General features: G+C 42.1%; 1 protein-coding gene across 1 annotated transcript in view; it reads left to right on the forward strand.

The window, feature by feature from the left end:
- The window catches only part of LOC110486134 (corticotropin-releasing factor receptor 1), a 157,424-nt gene that overhangs the window by 113,559 nt on the left and 18,857 nt on the right, over window positions 1-25,008 (forward strand). The window contains exon 7 of the mRNA XM_036940770.1: window positions 19,759-19,879. Within this exon, the coding sequence (XP_036796665.1) occupies window positions 19,759-19,879 (121 nt within the window). The remainder of the gene's footprint in view (window positions 1-19,758; window positions 19,880-25,008) is intronic.

Here is a 25,008-nt window from a genome sequence, read left to right on the forward strand (position 1 = left end):
TCATATAATAAAGTGTAAGACATAAAGCCACTGTTCTCCCTTGGAACAAACGTGGTGGAACTTTGGGATCCCAAAGCAGCTGCTCGCCCACTTTCAGAGCGAGCATCCTAGTGTGATGTGTGACAGTTGGAGTGGTGCCTTGCAGTGATTGTCACAGTTCACCTGGCGCTTGCTGGCATCCAACGCATCAGATGAAAAGTTGTCTAGCCTAGTGCCAATCAATGTTTCAGCATGGTCTGATTTTTTATATTAACTTTGCTTTAGCTCACTCCATTAGAGCCGGTTTGCAGAGGTCCACTCCATTAGAGCCGGTTTGCAGAGGTCCACTCCATTAGAGCCGGTTTGCAGAGGTCCACTCCATTAGAGCTGGTTTGCAGAGGTCCACTCCATTAGAGCCGGTTTTCAGAGGTCCACTCCATTAGAGCCGGTTTGCAGAGGTCCACTCCATTAGAGCCGGTTTGCAGAGGTCCACTCCATTAGAGTCGGTTTTCAGAGATCCACTCCATTAGAGCCGGTTTGCAGAGGTCCACTCCATTAGAGCCGGTTTGCAGAGGTCCACTTCATTAGAGCCGGTTTGCAGAGGTCCACTCCATTAGAGCCGGTTTGCAGAGGTCCACTCCATTAGAGCCGGTTTGCAGAGGTCCACTCCATTATAGCCGGTTTGCAGAGATCCTCTACATTAGAGCCGGTTTGCAGAGGTCCAAGTTCAAACACGTTGTTAAAGACCTTTGTTGCCACGGTGCGAGCATGAACATAACATCCGCGTTGAATCAAGCTGCAAATCATTGACATAAATACAGCTCCCTGTTGAAAGGGACAAAAGTCTGCTACCAAACAGGAAAAGCAAATAGCTGTAGAGATACTGTACCACAACATTTCTACCCAACTTAGCAATGTCCTCATAATAAACCAAGGCACTTTTGCGGTTACTTAAAGGGGACGATTACAGGCTCGTTTTAACAGCGATATGGCATGTGTTTTTTTTCTCCAGAGGGGGGTCCCTGATCCCTCTTTCTTTTTTACAAAAGCTCAGAGATGTGTGAAAAGAGCCTTCAGCCCACTGCTTATTAGTACTTCAAAGGGCTTCCTGGGGTAGCCATGGTGCTATGTTCTGTCTTCATTTGGTTTAATGGATCTTAGCCAAGTGTCTGTCTAATTTCACTTTGCTTCACTAATGACTTTTAAAATTAATTCTACCCTGACCATAGTACTAATAACATGGTATAGGACTTCAAACTGTAGCACCTTCCAAAAGCGTAATGAATGTTGCATACAAACTACTTCAAGGGCAAAGCTGATGGCTAGAGAAGCGGAGAGGCTGAGGAGATTGAATTCATGCCTTTAATAATCCTTACAGCTCCATAAAGAGACTTCTTGATGATTAACATGATGGGAGTAATTTGTGACAACCTTCAAGGCATCCTGGAACAACATGGGACCATTGATTATGCTACTTTGCTTCAATACCCGGGTACTCTTGCCCTTGAGGGCAAGGTAGTTTTGGGCATCGAGTCATTATAGAGAGACCATTTAGAGACCCAGTGACCCACCTAAGGCAAGTCATTATCTCGATGGGTAACCTGCACTCTCTCACACACACACACACACACACACACACACACACACACACAAACACATGACTCACAGATACAATTCCCATGCCCCACGCACACTCCAGCGTTACCTCCTCCTGAAAAGGTCAAGTCCTATAGCCTGCTGTTGAGCAAGCAGATACACTAACCAATCACACAGATTGCTGACTTGACTCTAGTGCAAACAAGTGATGATTGTTCGTCAACATATTTGACGTTGGGGGATTAAATAATACTTATTAATGGCTCAACAGACCCTGTATCTGCTATCTGGGTTAATGGTGTATATTGTAATACACATTAATAGAAATTGACTGAAAGAACCAGTCAATACTCGTTTATACTGATTCCAGGATCACTTTATCAGGTAATGCACAATGGCAGAAGTGTGGTATATCATATGGGACATAATTATTCGCTTCTTTACCAAGACTGGAACTTGTTGTAAGCCTAAATAAAAAAAGCCAAGGAAGGGACAACTGCCTATATCTCTCTGCTGAGTACTGAACTCACATGTTCATCATCTCATTCTGCTGGAAGTTAGTGATTCAGAGAATTTCTGACCTTTAATTATTTGATTTCTGCCATATAACACACTAGGGAATACATGTAGTTGTTCTACTTAAGTAAAAATACTATTATTTTAATTTTTTTATTTTACCCACTTTTTTCTCCCCAATTTCGTGGTATCCAATTGTTAGTAGCTACTATCTTGTCTCATCGCTACAACTTCCGTACGGGCTCGGGAGAGACGAAGGTTGAAAGTCATCCGTCCTCCGATACACAACCCAACCAAGCCGCACTGCTTCTTAACACAGCGCGCATCCAACCCGGAAGCCAGCCGCACCAATGTGTCGGAGGAAACACCGTGCACCTGTTAACCTTGGTTAGCATGCACTGCGCCCGGCCCGCCACAGGAGTCACTGGTGCGCGATGAGACAAGGATATCCCTACCGGCCAAACCCTCCCTAACCCAGAACAGCATGTTCTGATCTGGGTTTGAATGGTCTTGGTTTTACCACACTTGTGGCCATGCCCCCAAGTTTACCCAGCCCAGTGTGGCTTTAAACACTGCACTGCACCACACTCCAGTTCTTTTCCACGGTCCCCTTTAACTTCTTGTAAAATAATATTTTATTCTGCAGGTCCCTGCTGCTCAGCTATGCTTGGTGGTTAGAGCATGGAGGCTGGAGTTGGAAGTAAGAATGAGAAGTGTGTCCGATTTTGACAATGTGACAGTGGTTGTGTTGCCAGAGATTTGAACTTTGACTGAGCCCAGAGAAGAGAACTCAAGTGTGTGTGTGCAACCTTGTCTCAGGGCAATTTGTTTTATTCTGTGACAATCCATTTAGTAATATATGTTACGTTACGTTAAATTACATTATGAATGGAATAGCAGTCGTACAATATCATATGAATTAGAGGACCCATAGCAGGGTTCCCCAAGTTTTCAGACCCCAAACAAATATATGCTAGAATTTGCATTGTTGGACATTAAAAACACCAGCCAGTGATTTTAATTTGGAAAATTATGTTCCCAAGCATAATAGAGAGACACATGAATGTATACAAATGTATGCATGGTTTGAAATTATTGTGTTTTAGTCAAATATTGCATCTGTTTGGGCTTCTTGCGGTCAATTTGCAGTTGCTGGTTAAATAAATCACAGACAGTCACCAGCAAAGCACCCCCACACCATAACACCTCCACCTCCATGCTTTAAGGTGGAAAATACATATGCAGAGATCATCCGTTTACCTCACACCACGTCTCACAAAGACACGGTGGTTGGAACCAAAAATCTCCAATTTGGACTCCAGACCAAAGGAGAAATTTCCACCGGTCTAATGTCCATTGCTCGTGTTTCTTGGCCCAAGCAAGTCTCTTTGTCGGTAGTGTATATAGTACCAAACGTCTTACCTGGTCATACAATAGCATCTGAATTGGATGATGTAAGTTATCATATGTCTTGGAGAACATATAGTATTATACATCTTTCTCTAAAACCAGGTTGCTTGTTGCGTCTTAACAACAAAGGACATGTTATGTTTGGTGGTTAGGTGAACTAACTACAAAGGTTAGGATAAGTTTATTTACATTAAAGGTTAGGGAAACTAAAGCGACAAAGGTTAGGTGAATTGACATAGCAGGTTAGTTGAATTGGGATAATTTTAGAGTAAGGGTTAGTGGAAGGGTTAGCTAAAATACTAGTTTTCCCTGACACGACTCGACACGCAACGTTTGGGTTGTGAGACATACGTAGTGCACTACTTTTTTGGGCATTACACTTACCCATCCTCTCTGACCAACCTCCCTACCTTTTTTTCTGTCGGAAGTAGCTAGACCATTAGTAGGTATCATATGTCTTGCAGGTGCTCAGAAATGGCTCTGAGGCCAGGCTGGTGTGTGTGTGTGCATGTTAATTCCACATTCTGAACCTCACCATGTAGCCTGGGACCCCATCCAGAAAAGCTTGTTTCTCCCAATCACCACTTAATTTAGATAAAGGCTACAGCACTGCTGGTGGTGTGGATGTGTCTGATGATTTAATATGTAGAGTTACTCTCGTCATTCATGGAGCTAGGCAACATCTTGACTGTGGTGGCATGTTCCTTGACTATGGTGGCATATCGCACAAGCATCTCGCCACACCCGCCATAACATCTGGTAAATATGTGTATGTGACCAATACGATTGGATTTGTTCTTAATATAGATAAATGGCCCCCATGTTCTGGTCAAAGTACCTATTCCCTATATAGTGCACTACTTTTGACCAAAGCCCTAATCAAAAGTAGTGCACTATGTATAAAGGGAATAGGGTGCCAATTGGGATGCAACCAGAACCTTGGAACCTCAGTCCCTCCCCTGAAGACATCTCGCCACTGTCCATCTTTGGCAGTCATTTCACCTCTATTAGAGAGAGAGAGAGAGAAAGAGAGAGTTTGAGTTTTTATAAAACCTTTATTTTTTACTCAAGTGTTAACATAAATAATGACACACTGCCTTTTCAGAAATGAAACAACAAATGTAATTCCTAAACAAAAATAAATACATAACACATACATTCAACTTCTTTCATCAGCAAAAAATAATTTCCCCTCCTCTACAAAACAAAGCGCTCCTTCATATGCCCACTTCTCCTCAAATAATAGGAGATCTTTTACAGCTGAAAATAACTCAAAATCTACTTTTATTCTTGCTTTCACTAAACCTTTAAAAACACATCTTACATCCTGCCCATATCCCGTTTCAATCTTATGTTTCCTACTCAGAAAAATTGACATCTTAGCTTGTCCCAAAATAAAATTTAACATTTGACATTTTCTTTTCTGTTGTTTACTATATTGAAACCCCAAAATAAAAACAGTGTTATTGAAAAATTCCCCTACAGCTTTAAACAAAGATTCCAGCATTTCAAATAGAGGTTTTATCCTCTCACACTCCATAAAACAGTGAAAAATGGTTTCTCTTATATTACAAAAAGGACATCCATCTCTAACATCTGAGTTAATAACAGATACAAAAGCATTAACTGCAATGATGCCATGTAAAACCCTCCATTGCATATCACCAGTACCCTTTTGTAACGGTGGCTTGTACAGTGCTCTCCATGCTGGCTTTACCTTGTCATCAATGCCCAATTTTACCCTCCATGGAGTGTCTTTTCTATTTTTCAATTTATCTTTATTCAACACCTTGACACAAACCCTATACAAGTCCATCCCATTCACCTCATCCAAACCCACCTCCTCCAACCCTCTCAAATCCAGCAATAACGCCTTTCTTTCTGACTCTGGGATATTTGGTGTAATCCCTATTCTTGGAAATGAGACGTCTTCATCTTGTACCTTCTTCTTGTGGCTACTAAGCAAACCCCATTCTTCCGCTGACAGAGCCTTCCTGCAGCTCCCCAGCATTTGTCCGACAATCCTTTCCGACCTCATCCCCAAATGTTCTGCCACCCGTCTTCCATCCATTAAGGCGTGCCCAGCCATGGCCATTAACTGTTTTAAGGTGATGATTTTCCCCTTCACCAGAATCTTGGAGAAATGTGGAACAGCTGCAGTTGTACAATCCAGTCTTGCCCCTTACACCAGAGGTTCATCCAACAGCCAATGCACTGACTCCGCTGAAGTTCGTCTGGACACCTTCATTATGCTCCACACTCTGAGAAGGCCTCTGTAAAACGGAGGTACTCCCTCCCTAGAAATCTGGCTACTATCAACAAGAAATAAAGCCTTCTTTAAACCTAATCCTCCAACCCGCTGTAATATAAGACCTGCCACCCCTCTCCACACCACATTTTCCGGTCCATAAAGCAACCTTTGAATAAACTGAAACCGGAAAGCAGCAGCCCTACTAGCAAGATGTACAAGACCTTGTCCCCCCTCCTCTTTTGACAAATACAAAACACTTTGTGGAACCCAGTGATATTTATCCCAAAAGAAATCCACAATAATTGCCTGTATCTTAGCCAGAAGGCCAGATGGTGGTTCTAAAACTGACAACCGATGCCACAGTGCAGATGCAATCACATTGTTAACTATAATAGTGCGCCCCCTATATGACATACGAGATAGTAACCAACGCCATCTCCTCATCCTCCCTTCCACAATTTCAACCACCCCACTACAATTTTTTTCCATAGTCCCCTCATCTCCTAGGTACACTCCAAGATACATAAAACCTCCCTTACACCATTCTAGCCCCCCTGGCAAAGCCATGATCCCTCCAGACCATTCTCCAATCTGTAAAGCACAACTCTTTTCCCAATTTACCTTTGCAGAGGATATTCCCCTAAAACGATCAACCATTAGACTCAAGCTATCCACCTCCGCTTGATTTTTCACTAGCACAACTACATCATCAGCATAGGCTGAGAGACGAATAGGAGGAAAATCCTCTGAAAGGCACACCCCTGCAATGCGACTTCTAATGCTATTTAGTAGTGGCTCTATAGCAATGGCATACAACATTCCTGACATAGAACATCCCTGCCTAATACCTCTACACACTTTAAAAGGAGCACTCAAACCACTGTTAACTTTCAATACACTTTCAATGTCACCATATATCACCTTTATCATGGCAATAAAACCAGAGCTGAACCCAAACACTTCAAACGTGTGCCATAAATATTGATGTTCAACTCGGTCAAATGCCTTTTCCTGATCAATTGAAATTAGACCAGCATCCAACCCAATAGCCCTAGAGACGTCCAAAAAATCACAAATCAGAGAAATGTTATCCCCTATCTGCCTGCCAGGAACACAGTAGGACTGATCCGTATGTATGATTTGCCCCATCACCTCCCTCAGCCTGTTGGACAAAGCCTTTGACAATATCTTATAATCAGTGCACAATAAAGCCACCGGCCTCCAGTTCTTCACCTCCCTCGGGTCACCCTTTTTGGGCAGTAGGGTGAGGACAGCCCTTCTGCAGCTTATTGGTAGTAACCCTCCGGTTAAACTATCATTAGCTACTTCTAACCAATCCTCTCCCAACATAGCCCAAAAAGACTTAAAAAGTCAACGGGAAGCCCATCAATGCCTGGTGCCCTTCCATTTTCCATGCCTTTTAATGCAGTGTATAAATCCTGCAAAGAATGGTTGCTCAAGCTCAACCTGAGCTTCTGCAGCCACCTTTGGGAGCCCATCAAAGAACTGCTGTGTCACTGTTTTGTCCTCTTTGTACTCACACTTGTAGAGCTCAGCATAGAACTCTACTGCCCTCTTTCTAATTTCACTAGGGCTAGTGAGCTCTTGTCCAACAGCTGATTTGAGACAATGAATAATTTTTCTTTGTCCATTCTTTTTCTCTAAACCAAAGAAAGATTTTGATGAGGCATCCATTTCAGATATTCCCTGAAACTTACTTCTCACCAGTGCCCCCTGTGCTCTGATACCCAGCAGGTCTGCCAATGCAGCTTTTCTCCTCTTGAGGGCCTGAGTATGGCCTCGATCTCCTGTGGTCTCAACCAACGTCATGAGTTCCACCATTTCAATCTCTAGGGCTTTCATTGATCTGGTGATATCCTTGGTGACATTCCTCGTGTATTGATTACAAAATTGTTGAATCTGGATTTTCCCTATATCCCACCACTGTTGAAGAGACACAAGTTATATTAAAATGCCAGTATGCGCTTTTGGGTTTTACATCGTTAATGAACACCACCTCTGTTATTAAACAATGATCAGAAAATCCCACTGGGGTTATCACACTTGATTTAGAGACCTGAGATTGATGCTCAAAAACATAAAACCTATCTAACCTGGCCATAGAGATGATGTTCTCTCTCACATGCGCCCAGGTGTACTGCCTTGTTCCTCCATGTTGACTCCGCCAAATATCACACAGTTCATTTGTTATAATGAGGCGTTTTAAAAACGTCCTTGAGGCTATATGAGGTTCTTGGTGATTTCTATCTAAATCGCTAAGTGTGCAGTTAAAATCCCCAGCAATAAATAAATAATCTTCTTTGTTACATTTCTCAATTATATTTGATAATGTCTCTAAAAAACATACCCTCTCAACTGTCACCACTGGGGCATATACATTTATCAGACACATAGTGATGTTTTCATACCTTGCTCTAACTTTTAATAACCTCCCCTCAACTACCTCTTCAACCTCATATGACAAAGGCAAAAACCCTTTTGAGAACAATATAACCACACCCCCACTTTTTGAGTTTTTATGACTACACACCACTGTCCCCCCCACTCCTGTTGCCACATAACTTCATTTTCCAAATTACTATGCGTTTCTTGTAGAAAAATTATGTCACTTCCCTTTCCCCTAATTGACTCATACACCATTGCTCTTTTTTTAACATCTCTTGCCCCATTTACGTTTAAAGAAGAAATCTTAAAACTGCTCATGGATGAAAAAAAATATATACAAAGGAAGATACAGCTACCACATCTCTTTACAGAGTTAAAACTGCAACTGAACTCTTTCATTTTCTTTAGAATTTACATCACTTATCACTCTAGTGACCACTTTCTTGAGTCTAGCAATTTCAGGGCTTTTCAAACCTCCCCTGTAATTTTTGACATCAGAAACTTTGCTGATTCAATAAACAATTAACGTTCAGGGAAGAAATCAGTTACTTTGTAATCCTGCATTTACAGTGCCTTGCGAAAGTATTCGGCCCCCTTGAACTTTGCGACCTTTTGCCACATTTCAGGCTTCAAACATAAATATATAAAACTGTATTTTTTTGTGAAGAATCAACAACAAGTGGGACACAATCATGAAGTGGAACAACATTTATTGGATATTTCAAACTTTTTTAACAAATCAAAAACTGAAAAATTGGGCGTGCAAAATTATTCAGCCCCTTTACTTTCAGTGCAGCAAACTCTCTCCAGAAGTTCAGTGAGGATCTCTGAATGATCCAATGTTGACCTAAATGACTAATGATGATAAATACAATCCACCTGTGTGTAATCAAGTCTCCGTATAAATGCACCTGCACTGTGATAGTCTCAGAGGTCCGTTAAAAGCGCAGAGAGCATCATGAAGAACAAGGAGCACACCAGGCAGGTCCGAGATACTGTTGTGAAGAAGTTTAAAGCCGGATTTGGATACAAAAAGATTTCCCCAAGCTTTAAACATCCCAAGGAGCACTGTGCAAGCGATAATATTGAAATGGAAGGAGTATCAGACCACTGCAAATCTACCAAGTCCTGGCCGTCCCTCTAAACTTTCAGCTCATACAAGGAGAAGACTGATCAGAGATGCAGCCAAGAGGCCCATGATCACTCTGGATGAACTGCAGAGATCTACAGCTGAGGTGGGAGACTCTGTCCATAGGACAACAATCAGTCGTATATTGCACAAATCTGGCCTTTATGGAAGAGTGGCAAGAAGAAAGCCATTTCTTAAAGATATCCATAAAAAGTGTCGGTTAAAGTTTGCCACAAGCCACCTGGGAGACACACCAAACATGTGGAAGAAGGTGCTCTGGTCAGATGAAACCAAAATTTAACTTTTTGGCAACAATGCAAAACGTTATGTTTGGCGTAAAAGCAACACACCATCCCCACTGTCAAACATGGTGGTGGCAGCATCATGGTTTGGGCCTACTTTTCTTCAGCAGGGACAGGGAAGATGGTTAAAATTGATGGGAAGATGGATGGAGCCAAATACAGGACCATTCTGGAAGAATGGAAGAACAAGACAATGATCCAAAACATAAAGCAAAATCTACAATGGAATGGTTCAAAAATAAACATATCCAGGTGTTAGAATGGCCAAGTCAAAGTCCAGACCTGAATCCAATCGAGAATCTGTGGAAAGAACTGAAAACTGCTGTTCACAAATGCTCTCCATCCAACCTCACTGAGCTCCATCTGTTTTGCAAGGAGGAATGGGAAAAAAATGTAGTCTCTCGATGTGCAAAACTGATAGAGACATACCCCAAGCGACTTACAGCTGTAATCCCAGCAAAGTATTAACTTAAGGGGGCTGAATAATTTTGCACGCCCAATTTTTCAGTTTTTGATTTGTTAAAAAAGTTTGAAATATCCAATAAATGTCGTTCCACTTCATGATTGTGTCCCACTTGTTGTTGATTCTTCACAAAAAAATACAGTTTTATATCTTTATGTTTGAAGCCTGAAATGTGTCAAAAGGTCGCAAAGTTCAAGGGGGCCGAATACTCTCGCAAGGCACTGTATTTCTACCCTTTTGTCAACTTCAGAAATTGACGTATCTTCTCGATCCCATACCTCCCTTCCACCCCATTTATCTCACTATATTGTTGTGACGCGTCAGATGACTCACTCTCGCTATCCTCCCCAGAAGAATACTCCACCATCTCTACAACTTGTTCATCTTCAACGGATTTATCAATCTCTAACTTTCTCTTAGAATTAGACCCTTCACCACCCCTTAAATTCTTCCTTTTACTCCTCGGTATTTTGAAAACATCCGCTTCCTTTTCTGTTATTTCAATCTCCTCTTGACTTCCAATTTCATTTTCCAGCACCACCTCAGCGACTGCAGTCGCAATCTCACCTACTGTTTCCCCTCCCTCTTTGTTCTGATCTATCACAATTTCCCCCGTATCCACAATGCCTTCCTCTCCTACTTTTCCAACCACATCTGCCCACCTTCTCTCTTCCCCTGCACCCTTAGTATGTTCATCCCTTCGTGGTGGTGCGTCAGTTGCACCCGCACTAGAGCTACTACCAGGCTCAGCGCGCTCATTCTCGGGACAACTACGCACCAAATGCCCCTCTCTTCCACAGCCAAAGCATTTCATTGATTCAGTAGATGCATAGAAGACATAATCAAATCCATCAATTTTAAAGCTGAACGCTAAATTCAGTTCATCTCCGTCCTTTTTTAAAATCATATACACTTGTCTTCTATGAGACACGACATGTTTCAGCAACGGAGATTTGCATCCAAAAAGAACCTTCTTTATTGTATATACGATTTGACCATGGCGAGATAACTCTCGCTCTAACACTTCATCTCTAACAAATGGTGGCACGTTAGAAAGCATAACTTTCTTCGCCGGATTCATAAGCGGAAATACCGCCGTCTGTGTCTCCCGCAACACAACACCCCTCTCAACTATATTATTCACCTTTTCAATTGAATCTAAGAATATCACTACAGCGCTATTCATCCTTGAGGCTGATTTGATGCTATCATACCCAATGATAGCACCCACAGCTAAGCTACATTCTTCCACTGAACACCCGGCCGCAGCAGGAATCTTTACTCCATGCCTCCGACTCAGTTTTTCAAACACTACACTTCCGCGAGTGGCCATTTCAACCAGCCCCACCCACTGGTTGTGCCCTCGCGAAAAACCAACCTCAAAGATCCCACCACCCCTATACGTGCTTAGTGATAGTTAAACAAGATACCCTTAAAACAACTAAACTAATCAATATATATATATATATATATATATATATATATATATATATATATATATATATATATATATATATATATATATACATACCAAAACCCGATAGAGTGAAAATAAATTCCATTCGCTCTCACAATCACTCCTGCTTAACGACTCACTCCCAGCATGCACTCTGACGAGAGAGAGAGAGAGAGAGAGAGAGAAAGAGAGAGACACGTTGGAGGGCATTGGTCCTTAGAACTTTCCTTTGGGTAAACCAGCTGGAGATGTTCTGACGATTTAGGAAAAAAAATCCTGTTTTAGATTCTCGAAAAACAACTGTGACTGTTTTCGTTCCAGTTCATTTCTACCATTGTAAAACTCTTGTTAAAGTTTGACAGAAAGAGGTTTGTTCGGATATGGTTTATATCCTTAGGATATGGTGTTTTTATTCTCTTGAAGGCAAAAAAGGGGACTTACTGAAGTTGTAATATAGCCCGTTTAGCAGACGCTTTTAACCAGTCGTGCGTGCATACATTTGGTGTACGGGTGGCCCCAGTGGCATTGAACCCTCAACCCTTGGTGTTGCAAGTGCCATGCTCTACTGACTGGTCACACAGAATCACTGTGTCACAGAATCAATGTGTGACCTAAAGTTACTGAAGCATCATATCTTTCTCCCTCATATATTTGTATACCCTGTAAATTGGTAGTGTGCTTACAGTCAGTACTCCCCAATGAATAAATCGTGCACTGGGCAGTCTGGCACATTCAAGAAACACTGTAAATATGTTTAGGCCCCTGAGATGAGAATCGCAAATTGAGTTTCTGCGTTTATTGTTCTTTTCATAATGTGGCTTCACTTTGTCCTCCCTCACTCCCTAACTTTCCCTTCTCCCACTTTCTCGTAATATTTATCTCTGTCACTTTTCTAATGACAAAAAGTTGAAATTGCCTGTGAAATGACATGAAGTGCCTTACTATTAATCAAATTAAAATGAAAAGAATAATGATAAAGTTCATTTTCAGGCCAATCTTTTGCTCTCACAGCTCCACACAGCACAGAGTTCTATCCAAGCCCTGTATTGCATTCCTCTTCAGGGCCATTCTGTTTCCCTTATTACCTACATTGATATGCAGAGGCAAATAAATCAAAGAATCACTTTGATGCCTCTTATATTCTAATTTGTTCCTCTGAAGCCTGCACTTTAAAATAAATAAATGTGCTTGCTCTAACGCAATCCCTCCGTGGCACTTCTCTATGGAGAGCTGTGACGACCAGGGGCTCTGCGTACAGTTTGCATGTGTGTATGCCTTTCAAGGTGTGTTCTATTTAAGATCATCATTTTGAAAGTATGTGTGTGTCTCTGTCAATGCCTAGATACTCTGTCAACAAGAGACTATCTACATATACTCCCCAAAAAAGACACATTCTGAAACCTCAACCTCCTCAGTGTTTTGATTTCAGATTAAAAGTGACATTTCCTGTATGACACACACCAGATATTTTGGGTTTATGTGAGTGTCTATACTTAAAATATTAGTCCTCTAGAATGCTTTTAAGTCTCTTTAATTTAATAGGATTTGATGGGTCAGCCCCCGGACTTCTCAAATATCTACTTAATTGGAAACATAACACACTTGTATAACTCGGCATACCTACCAGCTATTCCAAAATGTTTTCTCCTCAAGAAGACCATCGCAGACCATCGCAGTCCAGGGCCCGTGTTCAAAAGTAGTGCACAACAAAGGGAATAGAGTGCCATTTGGGATCCTTGTTTTGGCTCTGAGATCTCCATGAAAGTGCATCTGTAAATAGAATTGAGGTAGATTTCTAGAGCTTCAGATCCTTTCTTTGGCTGACATATGAATAGTAAGACACGTAAGGTTATGTCTGATGGGAACTGAGCCAGCAACCCTTGACTTGGACAACTCTTGTCCAGCGATACCTTGTCAGGGATAATTGGAAGAGAAGTGGGAGGATACGGAAACATGGGTCCGCTCTCCACTGCCTCCCGTAATTTAGTCCAGCCTGACGAAGAGAAAGGAAGAGGAAGAGAGACGGGGGAGGGGAGAGAGAGAGAAAAATAGAATGAGGTGGGTGACAGAAAGACAGAGAGTGAAGAAGAGAGGAGTAAAAATGAGGAGTAAATTACAGTGGTCATTTTGAACGAGGGAGAAGGAATGAGGGTGAATGAAGGAGAGGGTTAAAATGAAAGATGACACACAGAGGGGGGGGGGGGGGGGGGGGGGGGGGAGTCAAAGGAATTAGTGAAGTTTCTTGTGAGAGGGAAAGGTAGAGGACAATGTCTACATTGGCTGTACCCCAAACAGTCTCTGGTGGATTAGACATTAATAATTTAGGAATTCAGATGTTTTTTTTTCCAAAGCTTAAAGGGCTTTGTTTTTGGCAGAACCCGTGTAGCTGTAGCTATGTCAGCCATGTGTGCATGCAAGCGTGCGCGCATGTGTGTGCGTCTCTTGTACAACCACTGACTGTAACATGGTAAAAACAGGTAATCTAGCAGAGTGTGCATTCTGTCACATTTATCACATTGGTAGGAAAGGTTTTTGAATAAACGCATGATGTAATGAGCCATTGAAAATGTAGTATAAAGTGGGAGGAATGCTGTCAATACATGCTTTCAGAAGGTATTCACACCCCGTTACTTCTTTTCACATTTTGTTGTGTTACAGCCTGAATTTAAAATGGACAAAATTTATATTTTTTTGGTCACTGGCCTACACACAATACCCATAATGTCAAAGTGGAACTAAATTAATTAAAAACGAAAATCTGAAATGTCTTTAGTCAATAAGTATTCAACCACTTTGTTATGGCAAGCCTAAATACATTCAGGAGTAAACATTTGCTTAACAAGTCACATAATAAGTTACATGGACTCACTCTATGTGCAATAATCGTGTTTAACATGTATTTTTTTAACGACTGCCTCATCTCTGTTCCACGCAGTGAATTTCAAACACAGATTCAACCACAAAGACCAGGGAGTTTTTCCAATGCCTCACAAAGAAGGGCACCTATCGGTAGATTAGTAAATATAAAAAAACAAACATTGAATATTCCTTTGAGCATGGTAAAGTTATTAAAGTAAATCCGCTCCCAAAAACAGTATTTGGGGGGTCGGAGCTAGCATGTTGGAGTGAACGGATGTGTGTGAGAGAGGCTCCTGCAACTTTTTTGCGAAACAATCTAACCTACTTTACAGCACTTTCTACAACAAACGTCTCTTTCTAATACAGTATTAGTAACTTTCTATGTGAACATGCCGAGTAATAGGCGACCAAAGGACGACAAATCCTCATCGGAGGCCTCCTCCCCACCAAACAATGAGACGGACATAGCGGAAGGCACAGGTAACAACGTGACACTTGCAGAACTTACATGGGCTCTTGGAGAGCTACGTGTTGCTATAGCTGAGGATTTTAAGGCTACTATTGCTGAACGGGACACCAAAATCGAGAGCACCATTTGAATGGTTGCTTCGCAGGGCCAGAGAATAGTGGACCTTGAGAAGTCTTCTGAATTCAACGCTGGTAGGATCGACGAGTTAGAGAAGCTATGCACGTCCTTGCAGGATAGTGTGCAGAGGCTTTCTGAGAAAGTGATCGACCTGGAGGGCCAATCCAGACGTCATAACCTTCTCGTTGTTGGTCTGGCAGAGGGGGCGGAGGCTGGCTCTCGCCCCACCGACTTCTTCGCCAAGCTATTGAGGGATGCAATGGGATCGGATGTTTTGGCGTGGGATCCCCAGCTGGACCGTGCACATCGCTCTCTTGTCCTAGTGCTTCGCCAAGTAATCATCTGTTGTCACAGTTTCAAGCCCAAGGATCTTATCCTGCGCGAGGCTCGAATGAGGGGTAAACTGTTACATAAAGGACATCCCTTCCGAGTATGCGCCCGGTGTGGCAAAGCATCGCGCCGGCTACGGAGATGTCATGACCAAACACTACACACTCCATCTTCGTCCAGCCTTGCTCTTCCCTGCAAGACTCAGAATTACCCCGCCTTCCGGTGAGAAGATTTGGCTCTCCTCGGTTTTGGACGCAGAGAAGTTTATACGGGAATATACGCCAATCCCCCGTACGGGTTAGAGCGCCTTGTCATTGTGTGTTAGGGTCTGCTCATGGACTCGAATCCATACTATTCCATAACGGCTGAAAACGTATGAAACTGTCTCTGCAAGGGTTGCCGACTGAAGGTTTATTGTCGCTACCGAACATGTAAGATGCTGAGCCGACCAATGGAGGGCAGTCAGAGCTCTTCTTTAACGTTCATTTCACTGTCATTCCAGCTGGACGACTGATCTCTCGTTGGAGTTCAGAGAGATACCTGTTTGAGTGGCCTTCCAGGTTTGATCATTGACACTTTCGGATGGATATACTTATATTCCCCCATTTTTGTTTAGTTGCGTTATTTATTTCTCAATTCTTACATTATTCTTGTTACCATACCATGTATTTATTGCCTGCAGGGGACTTGGGGTGATGGTTGGGGCGGGCCAGACGAAGACACCTGGATAGCAAGTTGGTGTTTTGTGCCGTTCTGCTTCTGTCATAGCCATGGGCCGCTCTCCCAATTAGATTCCCACCAGCCTTCTGTGGTGCTTGTGTCAGTGTGTGTACATAAAATTATTATTTGTACTTTATTATTATTATGTGTATATTTAAGTTAGTGTAGATTATTATTTTGGGGTATGAATGTTTGTGTATGTATATGGATGTATGTAGGTAAAAAAAAAAAATATATATATATATACAGTATGTCACAAAAGTGAGTACACCCCTTACATTTTTGTAAATATTTGAGGTTATCTTTTCACGTGACAACACTGAAGAAATTACACTTTGCTACAATATAAAGTAGTGAGTGTACCTGTGCCTTCCGCCAAGCTTGTATAACAGTGTAAATTTGCTGTCCCCTCAAAATAACTCAACACACTGCCATTAATGTCTAAACCGCTGGCAACAAAAGTGAGTACACCCCTAAGTGAACATGTCCAAATTGGGCCCAATTAGCCATTTTCCCTCCCCGGTGTCATGTGACTCGTTAGTGTTACAAGGTCTCAGGTGTGAATGGGGAGCAGATGTGTTAAATTTGGTGTCATCGCTCTCACACACCCTCATACTGACTGGTCACTGGAAGTTCAACATGGCACCTTATGGCAAAGAACTCTCTGAGGATCTGAAAAAAATAATTGTTGCTCTACATAAAGATGGCCTGGGCTATAAGAAGATTGCCAAGACCCTGAAACTGAACTGCAGCACGGTGGCCAAGACCATACAGCGGTTCCACTCAGAACAGGCCTCGCCATGGTCGATCAAAGAAGTTGAGTGCACGTGCTCAGCGTCATATCCAGAGGTTGTCTTTGGGAAATAGACGTATGAGTGCTGCCAGCATTGCTGCAGAGGTTGAAGGGGTGGGGGGTCAGCCTGTCAGTGCTCAGACCATACGCCGTACACTGCATCAAATTGGTCTGCATGGCTGTCGTCCCAGAAGGAAGCCTCTTCTAAAGATGATGCACAAGAAAGCCCGCAAACAGTTTGCTGAAGACAAGCAGACTGACTTGCCTAGTTAAATTAAAATAAATAGCCCTGTCACCTTCCACAGATATCTGTAGTTAAACTGATAAATTTTTATGGGGATTTCTTTATTATTCTAAATATATTTCCACGGGGTGCTGACAATTGACTCTAGGGGGTTTAAACAACTGCTTTTGTTAGCTTATTCTCTCACTGCATTGGGTTTAAGACAAGTGTTTAGTTATCTTGGAATTAAGTACATTTCCAAGACAAAATCCAATAATCTAATTTCTTCATAACTTTTTTAATAGGAAGAAACATAGGAAGAAGCTACAAACTGGTTAGGGCTAGGGGTTCCGCTAGCGGAACATTCACACGTGCAATACACCAAATTAAAGCTTGACTTCTTGTTAATCTACCCACAGTGTCCGATTTCAAAAATGCTTTACAGTGAAAGCACACCATATGATTATGTTAGGGCAGAGCCTAGTCACAAAAACACATACAGCCATTTTCCAGCCAAAGAGAGTAGTCACAACAAGCAGAAATAGAGATAAATTAATCACTAACCTTTGATCTTCACCAGATGACACTCATAGGACTTCATGTTACACAATACATGTATGTTTTGTTCGATAAAGTTCATATTTATGTCCAAAAATCTCAGTTTACATTGCCGCTTTATGGTCAGTAATTGCCTCAAAAACATCCGGAGAATTTTCAGAGAGCCACATCAATTTACAGAAATACTCATAATAAACTTTAATTAGAGATACAAGTATTATGTACAGAATTATAGATATACTTCTCTCCCTAATGCAACCGCTGTGTCAGATTTCTAAAAAACATTTTTTGGAAAAAGGACACCATGTAATAATCTGAGTACAGTGCTCAGATAACAAAACAAGCCAAACAGATATCCGCCATGTTGTGGAGTCAACAGAAGTCAGAAATAGCATTATAAATATTCACTTTCCTTTGATGATCTTCATCAGAATGCACTCCAAGGAATCCCAGTTCCACAATAAAATGTTTGATTTGTTTGATAAAGTCCATCATTTATGTCCAAATGCCTCCTTTTTGTTTGCGCATGTAGCCCAGTAATCAACATCCATGAGGCGTGATCACTAGGTGCAGACAAAAAGTCAAAAAGAGTTCAGTTTACAGTCCGTAGAAACATGTCAAACGATGTATAGAATCTATCTTTAGGATGTTTTTAAATCTTCAATAATGTTCCAACCGGACAATTCCTTTCCTTTTTTTAGTCCTCCTCTTTAGAATTGCAATGGAACGCAAGCTACCGCTCATGTGAGCGCGCGTGACCAGCTCATGCCACTCTGGGAGAGACCTTACTCAATCCCCTCTCATTCGCTAACACTTCACAGTAGAAACATCAAACAAGGTTCTACAGACTGTTGACATCTAGTGGAAGCGTTAGGAAGTGCAATATGACCCCATAAACGCTGTGTATTCGATAGGCAATGAGTTGAAAAACTACAAACCTCAGATTTCCCACTTCCTGGTTGGATTTTTCTCAGGTTTTCTCAGTTCTGTTATACTCACAGACATAATTCAAACAGTTTTAGAAACTTCAGAGTGTTTTCTATCCATACTAGTAGTAATATGCATATATTAGCATCTGGGCCTGAGTAGCAGGCAGTTTACTCTGGGCACGCTTTTCATCTGAACGTGAAAATGCTGCCCCCTAGCCCAAACAGGTTTTAAGAACATTTCAAATAACTTTACTGAGGAATAGCAACTTTTCGTAGTTTAAGTATAAGCTTAAGGAAAAAAATGGCGCTTACAAAGAAATGTATTCTTAAGAAGGTTTTGTGAATCAGGGCCCTGCTGGTCTTGGATGCTTTCCTTTGCTAGTGTCTTATTACCTCCAAGTTTGTACACCAATTGTGTGAATTACAACCTTGACTGATCTAATAAACCATGCATTAGCTGGTCCAATTCGATCAGTCATTCCTGTGGGTTGAAGAAACTGCTGGGCTGCTAGTCATACTGAGGCCTGTGGAAAAGATTGATCTGCCTGCCCAACTGTACCGTTAGAGGGTAAAGGGAGATTATTGTGATGTGGTTTGCTTTGCCACTGGAGGTGGGATGAAGTGGTTAGAACAGAACAGAGAAAGTGATACACCACCTGCTGGAGGGAGGGGGTCTTGTCTAGCTCTTCAGACTTACTGTAGGGAATATGTAAATTGTGGTACACACACAAAGCCACACACGGCCATAGTCCCACACACACACGCTCACAGACATACACATGCTGTACTAATAATGCCAAACACTCATCCAAAAACACTCACACACACAAACTTCCCCAACATCTCTTAACTTTCTCTCTTTTTATCATGGTCCTATTATTCATCATTCCATCATATGTATTAACAAAATTATACTGCATAGCATGAGGAAATGTCGTGCTCGCCTCAAAATGTTGTAGTAAGAAAAAATGTTTTTGCACTAGGTTCAAAGGTCATAATTATACTGAAGTAGGAAAAACTGCACTCACTGCAAACACTGCAATAATTATACTACATACCACCAGCCCTTAACCTGGCCACTGTTCTCTCCTCTACCACCAGGAGTATTACAGTGCAACGTATTGACTTAGGCGTCAAGAACAGTGATACATATCTTTTTGCAAAAGATTCACAATGTGATGCGTTGCACTGTACAGTATAATTAATAGGCACCAGTGCTTACCCTTTCCTCTTTTCTCCTCTCTTCCACCAGGAGTATCCGCTGCTTGAGGAACATCATCCACTGGAACCTGATCACAGCTTTCATCCTGAGGAACGCCACTTGGTTCGTTGTACAGCTCACCATGAACCCTAAGGTGCACGAGAGCAATGTGGTGAGTACAGGGAAGTTAACTGTACATCCATTTCAGGCCGCTTTATATGCAATAAACATATACAGTGGATGATGTATACAGCAAAAAAGTATTTAGTCAGCCACCAATTGTGCAAGTTCTCCCACTTAAAAAGATGAGAGAGGCCTGTAATTTTCATCATAGGTACACTTCAACTATGACAGACAAAATTAGGGGAAAAATCCAGAAAATCACATTGTAGAATTTTTTATTTATTTATTTGCAAATTATGGGGGAAAATACGTTTTTGGTGACCTACAAACAAGCAAGATTTCTGGCTCTCACAGACCTGTAACTTCTTCTTTAAGAGGCTCCTCTGTCCTCCACTCGTTACCTGTATTAATGGCACCTGTTTGAACTTGTTATCAGTATAAAAGACACCTGTCCACAACCTCAAACAGTCACACTCCAAACTCCACAATGGACAAGCCCAAAGAGCTGTCAATGGACACCAGAAACAAAATTGTAGACCTGTACCAGGTTGGGAAGACTGAATCTGCAATAGGTAAGCAGCTTGGTTTGAATAAATCAACTGTGGGAGCAATTATTAGGAAATGGAAGACATACAAGACCACTGATAATCTCCCTCGATCTGGGGCTCCACGCAAGATCTCACCTCGTGGTGAAAATGATCACAAGAACGGTGAGCAAAAATCCCAGAACCACACGGGGGGACCTCGTGAATGACCTGCAGAGAGCTGGGACCAAAGTAACAAAGACTACCATCAGTAACACACTACGCCGCCAGGGACTCAAATCCTGCAGTGCCAGACGTGTCCCCCTGCTTAAGCCAGTACATGTCCAGGCCTGTCTGAAGTTTGCTAGAGAGCATTTGGATGATCCAGAAGAAGATTGGGAGAATGTCATATGGTCAGATGAAACCAAAATATAACTTTTTGGTAAAAACTCAACTCGTTGTGTTTGGAGGACAAAGAATGCTGAGTTGCATCCAAAGAACACCATACCTACTGTGAAGCATGGGGGTGGAAACATCATGCTTTGGGGCTGTTTTTCTGCAAAGGGACCAGGACGACTGATCCGTGTAAAGGAAAGAATGAATGGGGCCATGTATAGTGAGATTTTGAGTGAAAACCTCCTTCCATCAGCAAGGGCATTGAAGATGAAACGTGGCTGGGTCTTTCAGCATGACAATGATCCCAAACACACCGCCCGGGCAACGAAGGAGTGGCTTCGTAAGAAGCATTCCAAGGTCCTGGAGTGGCCTAGCCAGTCTCCAGATCTCAACCCCATAGAAAATCTTTGGAGGGAGTTGAAAGTCCGTGTGCCCAGCAACAGCCCCAAAACATCACTGCTCTAGAGGAGATCTGCATGGAGGAATGGGCCAAAATACCAGCAACAGTGTGTGAAAACCTTGTGAAGACTTACAGAAAACGTTTGACCTCTGTCATTGCCAACAAAGGGTATTTAACAAAGTATTGAGATAAACTTTTGTTATTGACCAAATACTTATTTTCCACCATAATTTGCAAATAAATTAATAAAAAATCATACAATGTGATTTTCTGGATTTTTTTTTATCATTTTGTCTGTCATAGTTGACATGTACCTATGATGAAAATTACAGGCCTCTCTCATCTTTTTAAGTGGGAGAACTTGCACAATTGGTGGCTGACTAAAATACCTTTTTGCCCCACTGTACATACAGGTAACTGCCAATATAAAGGAAACACCATCATAAAGTGTCTTAATAGAGCGCCATCAAAAGTCGTTAAAACAGCTTCAATGTGCCTTGGCAAGTGTTCAAATCGGGTGACTGAAATGGCCAAGGCATATGCTAAACAACCATTCAGTGACCACTTGTGCTCTGTGGATGGGGGCATTGTCACCCTGTAAGAAACCACTCCCATCAGGATAGAAGTGCTTCACCATAAGGTTGAAGGTGATCATACGGAAGGGCTGCTGGCTGTGTATTTATTGATGTTTACCTAACCCTCTAAGGGGATGAGTGGACCTAAACCATGCCAGGAAAATGCACCACACACACACACACACACACACACAACTAATCCTGGTTCACTGTTAATTGCCCCTCAGCTCGCCTGCCTTGATGTTATTGCTTGTGCAAGCTGAGCGCGCTCAAAGCGACCCAGGGGCTTGCTGAGTGGAGCAGCGGTCTAAGGCACTGCAGTGCTACAGACGTCACTACAGATCACGGCTCGATTCCGGCCGCGACCGGGAGATCCATGAGGCAGTGCACAATTGTCCCAGTGTCGTCCAGGTTAGGGGAGGTTTGGCCGGCTGGGATGTCCCTTGTCCCATCGAGCTCTAGCAAGTCCTTCTGAGTCCGTACTGGAGTTGCAGCGATGGGACAAGACTGTAACTACCAATTAGATATCATGATATTGGGAAGAAAAGGGGGGAAAAGGTAAAAAATAAAAACAGTGATCCAGTCAGTCAGCCCTCCTCCTCCATCTATTCTTATTCTATTCTGAGAAGAAACAAGATGGCTGCCGTCAGCTATTTGCCTTGAGAAGTTCTGCTTGTCAGTTGAAAGACGAAGGCTTGCTGGCTCGTTTAATTAATTATTTGTGCTAGGTCGTGGAGCAAGTGACCTGCAGAGGAACACAGTCACACAGAACACAGTACATAAGTCAGGGCTAATATGTAATGTGTTAAAAGCAACAGCACAAGTCAACGGTTGTCAGTTCATAAATAATATATTGATTGCTTTTGGGAGGTTTTGGGTGGAGTTAATTAAAGATCAATGACTTACTGATTAGGTTTCTTTCTTGTGTTTTTTCTTAGACCACATTCCATTGACATGAACATTTGGAAAATCCAAAATGTATGAAATGTTAGAAACTTTTTCCACATTTTGTTACGTTACAGTCTTATTCTAAAATGAATGAAATCGTTTTTCCCTCATCGATCTACACACAATAACCCAAAATGACAATGCAAAAACTAGTTTTTATACATTTTTGCAAATGTATAAAAAATGTAGAACTGAAATATCACACTTACATAAGTATTCAAACCCTTTACTCAGTACTATGTTGAAGCACCTTTGGCAGCGATTACAGCCTCGAGTCTTCTTGGGTATGACACTACAATGCTTGGCACACCTGTATTTGGGGAGTTTCTCCCATTCTTCTCTGCAGATACTCTCAAGCTCTGCCAGGTTGGGTGGGGAGCATCGCTGCACAGCTATTTTCAGGTCTCTCCAGAGATTTTTGATCTGGTATCAAGTCCGGGCTCTGGCTGGGCAACTCACAAGGACATTCAGAGACTTGTCCTGAAGCCACTCCTGTGTTGTCTTGGCTGTGTGATAAGGGTCGTTGTCCTGATGTCCTGAGCGCCCTGGAGCAGGTTTTCATCAAGGATCTCTCTGTACTTTGCACATCTGTACATCTTTCCCTCGATCCTGACTAGTCTCCCAGACCCTGCTGCAGAATTTCACGATTCCAAAACGTCCAATTTGTTGCTTTTTAACCATTTCCATGACTTGATTGTGTGTTTAGGATCATTGTCTTGCTGCATGACCCAGCTGCGCTTCAGCTTCAGCTCACAGGCGGATGGCCTGACATTATCCTGTAGAACTCTCTGATACAGAGCAAAATTCATAGTTCCTTTAAGGCAAGTCATCCAGGTCCCGAGGCAGCAAAGCATCCCCAAACCATCACACTATCACGTCCATGCTTGACCGTTGGTATAAGGTTCTTACTGTGGAATGCAGTGTTTGGTTTTTGCCAGGCATAATGGGACCCATCTCGTCCAAAAAGTTATACCTTTGACTAATCTGTCCATAATACATTTTTGATGATCATTCAGGTGCTTTTTGGCAAACTTGAGTCAACATTTGGACATGATGGGTCCCATTATGTCTGCAGCAAGACAATGATCCAAAACACACAATCAAGTCATGGAAATGGTTAAAAAGCAACAAATTGGACGTTTTGGAATGGCTTAGTCAAAGTCCAGACCTAATCCCAATTGAGATGTGGCAGGACTTTAATTGAGCAGTTCATACTTGAAAACCCACAAATGTCACTGAGTTAAAGCAGTTCTGCATGCAACAATACTATTTTGTGGGACTGTAACTGCATACTGTGTAGTAATCGTACTACATACCATTTACAACGTACTGTTGCTGTAAAATCTAATATCAGCATACTAGGCCTATCCTACTGAGATCACGTCAGCTAATGTACAACTGCGTTGATTCCCGCCATTCAATCCTTTTGGTACAGCTCATGCCCTCACCTGTTTATCAGCTGTTGTCAGACACATGTGGGTCTCGAAAGAAGATTCTCGTCCTATTTTCAAAAGGGGAGTTGTCTAGGTCAAAAGCAACTCTCGAACCTAAGGAGAGTTATTTTTCACTTATGAAAGCTGTGATTTTTGTGTTTTTTCTTGTCCTTGGTACACTGGGTTCACCCTTCGAAAATAGGACGGTAACGAAATCACGCTACTACACTCGACCACGGCCCCACTTCACTAATCACACTGAGTCTCTCACCGATTAAAAATGAAAAAATTGAATGAACTGCAATCCTGATTTGACAGCTGCCCTGAAATGCCTTTAGACTACACAAGGGGTAGAGTGGAGGGAATTGGGATCTTAGCCCAAATACACTGAGATTGCTGGCTGTAGAGTCCCATTTTCTGTGTGATGATTTGATGGGTAGTACCGGGTCAGGGAGTCTTTCGGTATGTCCTTGAAGTAAGTGGGGAGGCAAGATAAAATGCGAGTCAAGATTTTTCAAACTCCTTACTATATTATTTTCACTAGGTACCATATGAACAAATGCTAAATTCAAATATTTGTTCTTATTGTCGTGAAAAGCAGGTAAATAAGTAACACCTGATTTGGAAAAACTTATTTTGATTGTGACCCAAGACCACTCCCGACCTGCATGACAATTAAGAGTTCTCGTCTAAGCCTCTAGTCTTACATTTGTTAGGGAATTTCATGAAACTACTATAGTTGAACACTTAGACAACACATTCATCACAGGCCTTCAGAGATGGACTTTGCTACTTTTGAACAAACGCCAAATGGGAGCATCTTCCCCTTCCTTCCGAACTGACATCATCTCCCAATGAGTTGTCTCTCATCCGTCTTCAGAGAGAGATTAAAGATGGACAGA

Source organism: Oncorhynchus mykiss, chromosome 13 (assembly GCF_013265735.2).
Source record: "Oncorhynchus mykiss isolate Arlee chromosome 13, USDA_OmykA_1.1, whole genome shotgun sequence".
In the NCBI taxonomy this organism is placed as follows: domain Eukaryota; kingdom Metazoa; phylum Chordata; class Actinopteri; order Salmoniformes; family Salmonidae; genus Oncorhynchus; species Oncorhynchus mykiss.